The sequence below is a fragment of the Peromyscus maniculatus genome, chromosome 1 (genome assembly GCF_049852395.1).
Source record: "Peromyscus maniculatus bairdii isolate BWxNUB_F1_BW_parent chromosome 1, HU_Pman_BW_mat_3.1, whole genome shotgun sequence".
NCBI lineage: Eukaryota > Metazoa > Chordata > Mammalia > Rodentia > Cricetidae > Peromyscus > Peromyscus maniculatus.
This window is the reverse complement of record NC_134852.1, coordinates 150,659,185-150,670,231: the sequence shown is the minus strand read 5'-3', so window position 1 is coordinate 150,670,231 and position 11,047 is coordinate 150,659,185. Positions and strand designations below refer to the sequence as shown.

General features: G+C 49.3%; 1 protein-coding gene across 2 annotated transcripts; it reads right to left on the bottom strand.

The window, feature by feature from the left end:
- Positions 1-853: 853 nt before the first annotated feature.
- Paox (polyamine oxidase) lies at positions 854-9,070 on the bottom strand. 2 transcript variants are annotated; one of them, XM_006987600.4, is made up of 7 exons: positions 8,559-9,070; positions 7,628-8,114; positions 6,739-6,938; positions 5,265-5,517; positions 2,961-3,073; positions 2,395-2,552; positions 854-1,211 (listed from the first exon to the last, which is right to left on the bottom strand). In XM_006987600.4, exons 1-7 carry the CDS (start codon positions 8,713-8,715, stop codon positions 1,068-1,070), a joined length of 1,512 nt encoding a protein of 503 aa, XP_006987662.1. In that variant the 5' UTR covers positions 8,716-9,070; the 3' UTR covers positions 854-1,067. The 2 variants fall into 2 exon arrangements, with proteins under 2 accessions (XP_006987662.1, XP_015861620.1); XM_016006134.3 differs by having other exon boundaries at positions 8,511-8,842.
- Between the last annotated feature and the right edge of the window lie 1,977 nt (positions 9,071-11,047).

Here is an 11,047-nt window from a genome sequence, read left to right as displayed (position 1 = left end):
CATAAAGCAGGAGGTGTTCTTGATGATATAACATGCTTCCTGACAGACTTGTGAGGTGGAGTAAAGGGAAGCCTTGACCTGAAGGACAAGGAGCCAAGCAGAGAGCTGGACTGTGCAAGGGTGGGACAAGGGTCTCTGCAGTTCCCATAGCTCCCTCTGGAGCACCACCCCAGTGGCTGCACCAGCCTCTCCAGCTCTACCATCCAGAGATGTGCAAGCTCTTGTGACAGATGCATTATGGGGAGTTACTAAGTCTAAGTGTTCTGTCTCCTCTGTAAGCGGAAGCAAGAGACCTGTCCTCAAGCTGCTGGGAGGATGCAGTGAGACAGACTGCCAAGTATCCAAGAGACCTACCCAACACTGCCTAGCTCCCCAACACACTCCCCGTGTCTACCCCAACACTCCTGGCTCCCCAGCACCCTTCCTAACCCCACCTCCATATTCTGTTTCCCCAATAACCTCCCTGTGCTTAGCCAACCTGCTACCCCAATAATCTTTATAAACAATTTTTTTCTTCACCTCCAAAAAACCCCCAAGCCAGGCCAGGATAGAATGCCTTTCCCTACCATACCCAGTCTTCTCAGTTCTACACGTTCATTCAGCACACCCCTCTAGGGTACCTGACACAGATCCATTAACAATCAAAGGGAGGTTCATTAGCCATACTGTGGCACTGGACAACAGTAGTGGAAACACCTTCAGAAACAGAACAAAGGGTAACCACAGAACCTAAGGCCCAAAGAACCCAGGGGGGAAAGCCATGAACTGGTGATAGAAGGGGCAGATGGGACCTGGATTTGGATGGGAACAGGCTGAGAAGTGGATGCAGTATGGGAAGTACTCTAGACACAGGCGGTATTCACTGCTTTATGTGTGCAACAACACAGCGGGGCATCCATGATCAGACCAAGCCAGGCTCCAACAACAGATATGAGAAATGGGACCACTTCCCCAACATTAAAGCTACCAGTAAGATCCCCAAACCTCAAACCAGACTGAAAATCATGTACCCAACAGATGGAGGAGTTCGGTCGGCCCCCATGACAGCAGAGCAGAGCAGCAGACACTCACAGCCTGGGCCAGGGCTGCTGCACCTGTGAGTCCCACAGACCAATGAGGCGATCAGCTTCCCTCCAGCCAGACAGGAGGGCCCCGTGTGTGGTGGAATAAAATGTCCGATGTGTGGCTTCCCCAGCGAAGAGTATCTGGAGCTGCAGAAAACAGACCAGATTAGAACAGCAATGAGAGCGGGACAGCTATGGAGAACCACACAGGAAACCGAGCCCCTGGCCACCCATCTGCAAATGTGCAGAAGACATCATTACCCACGCCAGGCAGGTGTGAGACCGAAGAGATGCCCAGGTGGTGGGGCCCTGAACCATGATCAGAAGGGTCGCTGAACTACCATGGGAGAGTGAGGCTGAACCGAATACACCACACAGTGGTGAGGAGTCACTGCCTACAACCAAAAGTGACGTGACTTGGCAATAGCAAGCTGACAAGGACCATGAGACAGACACCTGGGAAACTGAACAGTGACTACCAGGTGATCCTGAGTTGCTGTCTTAGAGATACGCACCGGGATATCTGCATGGAGACATACTCAATAAGTTAAGGGTCAATGGGTAGACCCTGCCGGGGGTGGAGCACCTACTACCCCACCCACTGCTCTACAATTGATGACTTCCATAATTAAATTGTTTTGAAACAGGGTCTCACTATGTGGCTCTGGCTGGCTTGACTTGACCTCTCACTTTGTATACCAGGCTAGCCTAGAACCTGTAGTGACTTTTCTAGCTGGGATTACAAAGGCCTGAGCCACCATGCCCAGCTAAATGTCTTAAAGTGACGGTGTGAACATGCGCTCTCACTATTAGAATCAGACGGAGAGCTGTGGGAAGTGCCAGTAAGTGGCAGAGTACCTGCCTGGCATGCTCAGGGCTTCATCCCCAACACAAAGAAAAGAACTAAAACAGCCGGAAGCAGAGTCTGGGAGGAGATGGTATTCCTACCAGCTACTTCTGTTTCATTTTAATTCTGTGGCAAGCACTGTGAAAGTCCTTAAACCGTGGGTATGTGTGATTCTGATATGAATAACACATTTTCCATTTGGGTCTGAATTTGTTGAGACTGTCTTACTAGCCTTGGCTGGTCCAAAACTTGTTCTATAGATCAGGCTGGCTGTAGACTCAAAACAGTCCTCCTGCCTCTGCCTACTGAGTGCTGAGATTATGAGTATATGCCAGCTCATTCAACTTTACGTTACTCCTATTTTCCAAAAGAAAATGGCTCTGAGTCTTTGAGATCACTGCCCCACCCATCACTCACAGCACATCATGTTTAGGCCTTAGCAGCAGGATCCCCAGTGGCTCACACCAAGGCAGGCCACTATACCTGGGTACCAGTTTCATCAGCAGGGAGGGGCTGAGCCAGCAGATCTAGGTCATCGCCAGTACTGCCAACAGCCACATAGCTGTAGGAACCTAGGGTGTATGGGGCACTGTGCCAACGAGACCTCATCACACTCTTGGCCGCTGGCATTTGTGGGTTTCCTGAAACACAGAGATGCGGCACATTAACCCAGAACTCTCACTAACCTGGAAGAAAACCAAGCCAATATGTGTTTTCCTAAGGCATCCTGTCTCGGCTGCTCTTCCAGCACCTCACAGGGACCACTGGTGCCAATAAGCAACACCATGAGATGCCTTGTGAAAGTGAACTGACATGCCCTTCTGAGCCTCAGTTTCCCTACCTGAAAGCACCTAACTAGGGACAACTGCATGTGTTTTGGGTGAAAGATTTTAGAAAATAAAACTAGCAAGTGTTTGCACACCATTACTAGGCCACTGCCTAGGAAGAAGGCTGTCTTGGAAATGTGCAGAGCAGAATCCATTCTTCCCTGTTCTGGGTTTACTTCCTCTTTAGAAACTGGCCAATAAGAACATGTGGCTGGGGAGTACCTGTCACTCTCCGGAGTACTTCGGTTAGAGAAAGAAGCACTTCTTCATCTGACAGAGTCTCCATAAACTCTGACTCAAGGCCAGCAATGAACCCACAGAGCACATGTGAAGACCTGTATGCACAGAAAGATAGAGACGGATCAGCTGGCCACAACCCACACTACGCCAGGGCCAACACCACCCAGAATAGTCCCCCAGAGCTCTCCCAGGGTCTCAGCTATTTACACAACACTAAGGCAGCATGTGATGTGCTGCTTCCACTTCGTCACTTGTACCAATGTGCAAGAGAAGAGCTGGTAAACCATCCCTCCGAGAATGGAAGCCTCAATGAGCCACACCAGTAGGCTCCATGTTCTTCACCACCAGGCACGGTGGGGGAGGGGGTGAAGGGTTCTGATTTCACCTGAAAAGTTCCTTGGTGAAATAGTAAAAGCTGCTGGTTTTATTAAATTTTGGCCCTTGGCTGCACTTTCCTATATCTGTGTGAAGAAATAAGAAGAGACATAAAGAACTTTTAGAATGCCGTCAGTGAGTCTGGGGCTAACAGACCTAGCACTTCCTCCACACACCTCTTCTTTATATACAGGGACACCTCATCAACCATGATACTGAGCAGATACTTTCTAAGGGGAAAAAAAGTGCACAGTATATATTGATAACAATGAAATCTAAGTTCTCAAGCAAAACCTGGAATTTCAGCAAAATTGTATATGTTGCCAACAGTGTCACAGCTTCATGCTACTGACAGTCTTCAGATATCAGGGGTGATATTGATAAACTTAACTTTGGACATTACTGCATGAACCAACATTTTCTGAATGACACAAATTATGCCAAGGTAAAAGCCAGTGAATTAGCCATAGGCTCCATGAGAGACCCTGTCTTGAAAAACTGGGTAGAGAGTGACAGGAAAAGATCCCTGAAGTCAACCTCTGGCCTCCACACATAGTAAGCATACACACATATATACAAACACACATGGTGGGGGGAACATATTTTCTCAAATGAGTTGAATTTAAAAGGTGGCAGAGTTTTGCTTGTCTTCAATGCTCATTGATACGTGGCCTAACAGAAGACACAGGAGTCTCAGCTGCTTCCGACCTCATTTATACTGAACTTTATCTAGACAGATATGGGGTTAGGAAAAATGAACAGCAGGGTGGGAGAGAAGGCTTAACGGTAAAGGAGCACTGGCTTCTCTTCCAGAGGACCAAGGTTCAATTCCTGGCTCCCACATTGTGGCTAACAACCCTCTCTAACTCCAGTTCCAGGGAGTTGCCCTCTGTTGGCCTCCTCAAGCTCGGCACGAACGTGGTGCACAGACATACATGCAGAGCAAACACACACACACACACACACACACACACACACACACACACACACACACACACCAATCTTAAGAAAAAGGGAATAATATTCATGTGATTTTTCAGAAAATGTTGTTTTTCAATGCTAGTGGGACACGGAGTCTAAGTCCACGGCAGCCATGGCCTGTTTCCACACTCCTTGAAAGTCAGTTGCACTCCTATGAAATGGCTCCCTCTCTCCCTCCTTCCCTCCCAGGCAGAAGGCTGCTCTGCAGCTGTGGGCTTCTGCTGCCACTTAGTCTTTTAGGCTAAGAACACGGCCCTTTCCTGCCAGGTCTCTAAGTGGAATGAGGACTTCTTCCTCCACACGACATTAGTTCATGTGTTCTGATGCTATCAGAATCAGTCCCGTCCGAGACCATGCATGGTGATACTTCCTGAATTAGTACCTAGTCCATGTACACTGCTTTATAGGATGGCTGAGTCATAAGTTGAGACCTTCATCTGTGGGTCTTGTCTATCTTTTGTAGATAGGATTTCACTATATGGCCCAGACTAGCCTCAAACTCATGTTCTTCCTGCCTCAGCCTACCTAGTATAAGGATTACAGGAGTATATCACCATGCCTGGTTAACTGTGGGTCTCTGCTTCCATTATGTAGAAGGGTCTTTCCATCCCATTTAAGTACTACTTCTTCAGGTATAGACAGATCCATACTTCAAATATCTTTGTATATACAAATCACAACTTCCTACAGAATTTCAATATATTTTTTTAAGACCAGACATTCCAGGAATCCAAGAAGACATTCCTGGCCTCCGCTTGTCTCTCAGGGAGCCAGGCTGCAGTACGTAACCAACACTTTGGGGGCTCATGTCCTTCCTCCAGTGAAACCCTCAGAAACACTGGTAACGAAGCACACACAGCTGGGTCCTCCAACAGGCTAAGGTGAGTAAGCAGGTGAGAGATTCCCTAGAGCTCCTCGATGCATACATACTCAAAAGGAGGCAGGACCACAAAGCCAATGAGTTTCTTGAACCAGGTGTCTTGGAGTGAGAGGGCTGTGTCCTGTAGGGGTGATGTATCCTCCCATACCACCTGGATGAACTGGCAGTCGGGCTCCCAGAAGGGCTCCTCAAACTCCAAAAAGATTTTGTTGTTGGTACCAAAGCCTAATTTTTTGATGGCTTCTGCCTTTTGGGCAGGCAGTGGTGGCTCAAAGAAGGTATCTTGATGTTCTTTGAGAAAACCTGCAATTCAGAATTGGATGTGGTTTAAGATACAGGTCCTGTGGTATATGCCTTTAATCCCAGCACTCGGGAGGCAGAGGCAGGAGGATCTCTGTGAGTTAGAGGCTGCCCTGATCTACAGAGTGAGTTCCAGGACAGCAAAAAGATACGTTTTAACTAGAATCTCCATCAACAGGAACCTGACTTGATTGTACAAAGGGCTTCTAAGCATCTCATACATTTATTCAGGTCCCTGGAGACAAATTCCAAAGGCTGGACCATCAGGACTCAAGGTTGACTGCTACCAAATACTGGAGGAGTACTACAGACCCCCTCGTCACAGACTCTGTGGGGACATCTCACTCCTGACCTTCCACTTCTAACTGCCAGTCATACTGCTCAGGGTCAGTCTGTAGTAGTCACCACACAAATTTCACCCAGAAGGCTTGTTTTGCCTTTTATGTGCTAGAAATTGAACCCGGGGCCTCATACATGCAAGCACTCTGTCACTGAACACACTTAGACGAGTCTAAATAGAAAAAAAAATTATCCCACAGTCAGACAAACAACAGTCAAAGCAGAGGAGAGAACATTAGCTTGAAGCCAGTAGGAAAGGAAGGGCAAGGCTTTAATCCCAGCCTGTGGAAGGCATGAGCAGGTAGATCTGAGTTTTTGACACCAGCCTAGTTTACACAGTGAGTTCCAGGCCATCCAGGGGTACATGGTGAGACCCTGTCTCAAAATAAAAATTAAAACTTAAAAAAGGAAGGAAGGAAATCAGTAGAACAGGAAGCCAGCAAGGCCACGAGCAGGCACATGACAGAGACAATTTCCCCATACACAGTGGGCATGGGAGAGGAGGCATTCTATCTAGGTCTTCAAGAACAAACTGTTCCTCAATCTATGAAGAGGTAGCCACAGAAGTACTTGGAAATTTACATGTAAACACCATGTGAAACAGGGAAGTGAGAACTCCTAAACTCCCACCAGTATTTATTAATAATGACATCTCTACACAAGAAAGTACTAGCCAGGTGTGGCAGCTCATGCCTGTAACCCCAGCACTCAGTGTTACAAAATGTGATAGAGTACTTTCATCCATCTGAAAATCCTTAGATGAAAACATGAAGTCAACAGCTGAGCAAATACCCAGAGCCAGGGGAGGGTAGGAAAAGCCAGGGGCCACTGGTGCCTGGGGTAGGGATAGAGACAGAAAACTCGATCAGAAAAAGTGAGTTCTACCTAAGGGCACGGTGACGATGACATGATGAGCAGGCAGGCGGGTACCATCTTCACACTCCACCAACACAGGGAAGGTCTCCCCTGGAAAAGCAGCTTCCTGGAAGGACCCATTCCAGTGAATGGTCTTCACCGGCTTGTCAAAAACCATCGAATCCTTGGGCAGGGAAGCCAGTATGCAGTTGGTAAGTCCTTGGTAACCACTAGAAGAGACAGAAGTCGATATGTGGCAAACCAGGCCCTGGAAGGGTAGCCATGGCAGAAATAGGCCATCCAAGGTGCTACCCACCAGCCTCAATGGGAGCATTACTCAGAGCCAGAAAGGGAGGCAGAGGCAGAGTGCCTTGGTGGGGCAATCCCTTAAAACACAAGACCATTTAACATCTACTTCCTGGCTAATGAGGGTCACAAAACTGACTAGGCCACATGAGAATGAGAGCTCCCCACTACCACACCAGCCCCATATTTGTGCACTTCCTGAGTCACAAATGCCTACCAGCGGAACAGAAGCCTTGGGCTTGATTGGGGGAGTGGGGGGCAGCCCTACCAAATGCTTATGTGCCTGGCAACAGGCACAGCCCTGTCGACCATCGGGGAGGAACCTTCTAGCTCCTCTGTACCTGAAGCCCCTTGTGTAACACCTGGCACATTCGAGGCCTCAGGAAATCAGAAGAAATGAGCATTCAAGATATTTCCTTCTCAATTTCCTAGAAACATTCTTGCTTAAACAAACAGAACTAGGAGAAAAAAGCAACCAATTTCTCTGAATGGGGAGGGCAGTTCCCTCACCTGCCCGCTCCGGGCCTCCTCTCTCTCCTTTTTCCCTCCTTTCTCCAGCCTAGTGCCTCTGCCCAGACAGGATGGGCAGAGCTGGCAGAGCTGTGACCCATACCCAGCCAAGGTGCAATCCAGGCCCGGCAGCACTGTATACTCCCCGAATGGTGCAAGGGCCACCAGGTCCATGCTGTGGGTGCCGCTCACGCAACACTCTGTATTGAAGAAGGCATTCAGGATAGCCAGCTTGAGTTTCTTGGTGTCCTCATCCTCAGTCCAGTTAGCCACCTGCTGACTTAGCTCCTTCTTCAGGAACTCTCCAACGCTGGCCACTGGGGTCTCAGGGGCATTCAGGAACTCTCTGGTTCGGTCTATTAGTCCATAGTACAGATTGCCCATCTCTGTCACCAGCTCCGGGATCACACATGTTCCAGAGCTGGTATAGCTCACAGAGGGCAGGGCCACGTGCCCTCCTGTCTCCACCAGCTGGTTCTCCTCTGATAACTCTTTCTCCCCCAGGAGCCCGAACTTCGCAGCCAGCTGGAAGACAGGATTGCCCTGGGAGGGCCCATGGATCCAGTGTGCACCCAGCTCCACTACACCACCTAGGAGGACACAGGAAACGCTACCTGTAAGTTCCCTCTCCAGAAAAATCAGCCCCACCCTTTCCCAAGCATACTCTCGAGGACATCTTGAGAGTCACACGGTCCCATTGTATCCCAGGACCTCAGGATCCCTCAGGGGCAAGTGGTTCCCAAAGGCAAGGCTTGGCCAGATCAAGCTTAGGGAAATCCTGGGGAGAGGCAAGTCGGCCTGTACCGGCTTCGGAGGACACTTAAAGAGAAACCGAGAGGAACCCCCAGGGCTGAGCAAGGAAACTGCAGGGTTGCCTTCCCTGGTGTGTACTCTCCTAGCTTTGGGCAGTTCACTTTCGGGGTCCGGTGAACGTGGGTGTGTGTTCCTTTCCCCCAAGAGACTGAAAAAGCTTCCTGGATCAGTACCAGTCGGATGGGGTCCGGGGTCAGTCAAGGGGCCCAAGGGGCGGTTACCGAAGCAGCGTTCCGAGCGGATGCGGCCGCCAGCGCCTGCAGTGGCCTCCAGGACCCGCAGGTGTGGAGCAGCCGGATGGCTGCAGAGTCTCTGCGCAGCGCCCAGTCCAGCGATGCCGCCGCCCACCACCAGCACCCGCGGGCCGCCGGAAGCCATAGCTTGCTCAGGGTCCTTCAGCGACCGGTGGCCCTAGGCCGCCCCAGCGGAGGCGGGCGGGGCGGGGCCAGAGGCGGGGAACTAGGTGGAGCTATGTAGGGAAGGAGCAAGAGAGTGTGCGTGGGGCTGGGGGTGGGGTGAGGAGTGGAGCCTATGGGGAGCCAGAGGGACCAGGCGGGCGGCAGGCGAGGTCCCCGCAGCCTTGATGAACATTCGGAACTGGACCCGAAGAGAGGGAGGTGGATGTCCCGTGGCCTGCACTGTGTCAGCACTGTGTGATCCACGTAGGCTAGTGGCTCCCGGATGCGCCCAAGCTCCAGGTGCTCTGAGCCGCGCCCCTCCTGTTTGGATCCGCCCACAATCGCCTTAAGAGGGGTGTGGGTGTGGCTGCCATAGGTCAATGTGAGCCAGCATCCCTACAAGGGTACTTGGTCTTCCAGAGGCATCCTTCCTGGCTCCTATAAGCAGAGAGTGCACCATAGCTCTAGTCTCCTTTCTACTAGAGTATCAGCTCACAGTGGAACCTGCTTAGGAAATGTGTAGTCCTTGACCCCCATGCTTACTCTAAGCGTGAAGACAGGGATCCTTTAAGCTGAGAACACTGATCTGGCCAAGCTCTTCTAGAGCAGCAGAGCTTGGGGTATTATAGAATATTAAGGTGTGTTACTTTTGTTTATGTTGCATTTGTTTACTCTGTGAAGCTGTGTTACTTTGCCTGTCTAAAACACCTAATGGTCTAATAAAGAACTGAACGCTCAATAGTGAGGCAGGGGAGAGAAATGGGTGGGGCTGGTAGGCAGAGAGGATTAATAGAAGGAGAAATCTGGGAGGAAAGAAGAAAGAGCCAGAGAAAGAGGAGGACATCAGGGGGGCAGCCACCCAGCTACACAGCAAGCCAGGGTAAGATTTACAGAAGTAAGAGATCGGGAAAATCCCAGAGGCAAAAGATAGACAGGATAATTTAAAATTAAAGAAAGCTGACAAGAAACAAGCCAAGTTAAGGCCAAGTGTTAATAATTAAGAATAAGCCTCCATGTGTGATTTATTATTGAGAGCTGGGTTGTGGGCCACCCAAAAGAGTAAAAAACAAGCAAACAACAGAGGGGCAATATGTCTTTGCCCCATTCACTCAGTCCGCCCACTCAGAGCAAGTAGAAGTGGTGTAGGGAAATAAAACTCACCAGTTGTATGCTACGGATAAGGGGTGATGGCTCTGACAGGGATGGGAATCGTGATCCTATGCGGGAATCCCTTTCTGGAGAAGGTATATTCTAAAGAGCAGGTGGTATGTGCTCTCCACTCAGCTCTTAGAACATCACCCTTGTTCACTTGCACAGTTAGTGTGTTTAACAGGCTCTTGGGAGTTGGGAGCTGAAGCTGACCCCCAAAGAAAAGATAGCAAAGACATCCCACCCTACATCTATCAAAGAAATGGACCTAGAGACAAAGAACTCTACCAGGCCTGGTTCACTCAAAATGCCAGCCTTTAATACCCACTATTTTCCTCTACCCAGTCTTAAAACTTCTGTTAACAACTTGGTTTCACCGGACAGAGAAAATCAAGTTGGAACTGATGCGAAAACTTCCTACCTGCTGGCTAGTTTCCATAGTGCCAAAAGTTGCTATGCATGCCGCTGTAGGAGAAAAGTCATCAGTGTCAATTCCCACACGCTACAACACTGACTGCCAAGTAAGATGTGCCCACTGGCCCAGTAGAGCACAAAGGTTATAAAGATAACCAACTGGATTAGATTAAAGACCTGCTCCAAAGGAGAGAATTCATGCTTATTACTGTAAACCAGATCTAAAGTTTAGGAGGTCTTGAGCCCTAGGGGGAAGGAGGGACCTACTGCCATCTTGCTAAATCTTCACGTTGTCAAACTGCCTTCTAAATGTTTCTGTTTGGTTGTCTGTTGTTTTTTTTTTTTTTTTCTATTGTTTGGTTGGTTGATTTGGGTTTTTTATTTGTTTTGTTTTTGTTTTTGAGACAGATTTCACTGTATAGCCCTAGCTGTCCTGGAACTCACTCTATACACCAGGCTGGCCTCAAACTCAGAGATCTGCCTGCCTCTGCCTCCCAAGTGCTGAAATTAAAGGTGTGCATCACCACCATCTGGCTTATGTTTATGTTTTTACTCACAGGTTAGTGCTGTTCTCAACCTTGGCCAGAGATGTTTCTTCTGCAGTGGGCAGCAATTAATGCAGAGACTCACAACTAGTCCAAGTGACAACATTGAATAGAGCATCTGTATCATCCTCCACCTCCAAGGCTCAGGGAACATCAAGGAGAGGGAAGGGAAAGAACATATGAGCCCTGGGGTTGAGAGACCAC

Bases quoted from the DNA above. Each gene is read 5' to 3' on its own strand.
- Paox (XM_016006134.3), bottom strand. From the start codon at position 8,715: ATGGCTTCCGGCGGCCCGCGGGTGCTGGTGGTGGGCGGCGGCATCGCT. The intron at 8,115-8,510 runs GTACTGATCCAG...GTGTCCTCCTAG, and splicing joins CCCCGGACCCCATCCGACTG to GTGGTGTAGTGGAGCTGGGT. The intron at 6,939-7,627 runs GTATGGGTCACA...TGTCTCTTCTAG, and splicing joins CTGGATTGCACCTTGGCTGG to TGGTTACCAAGGACTTACCA.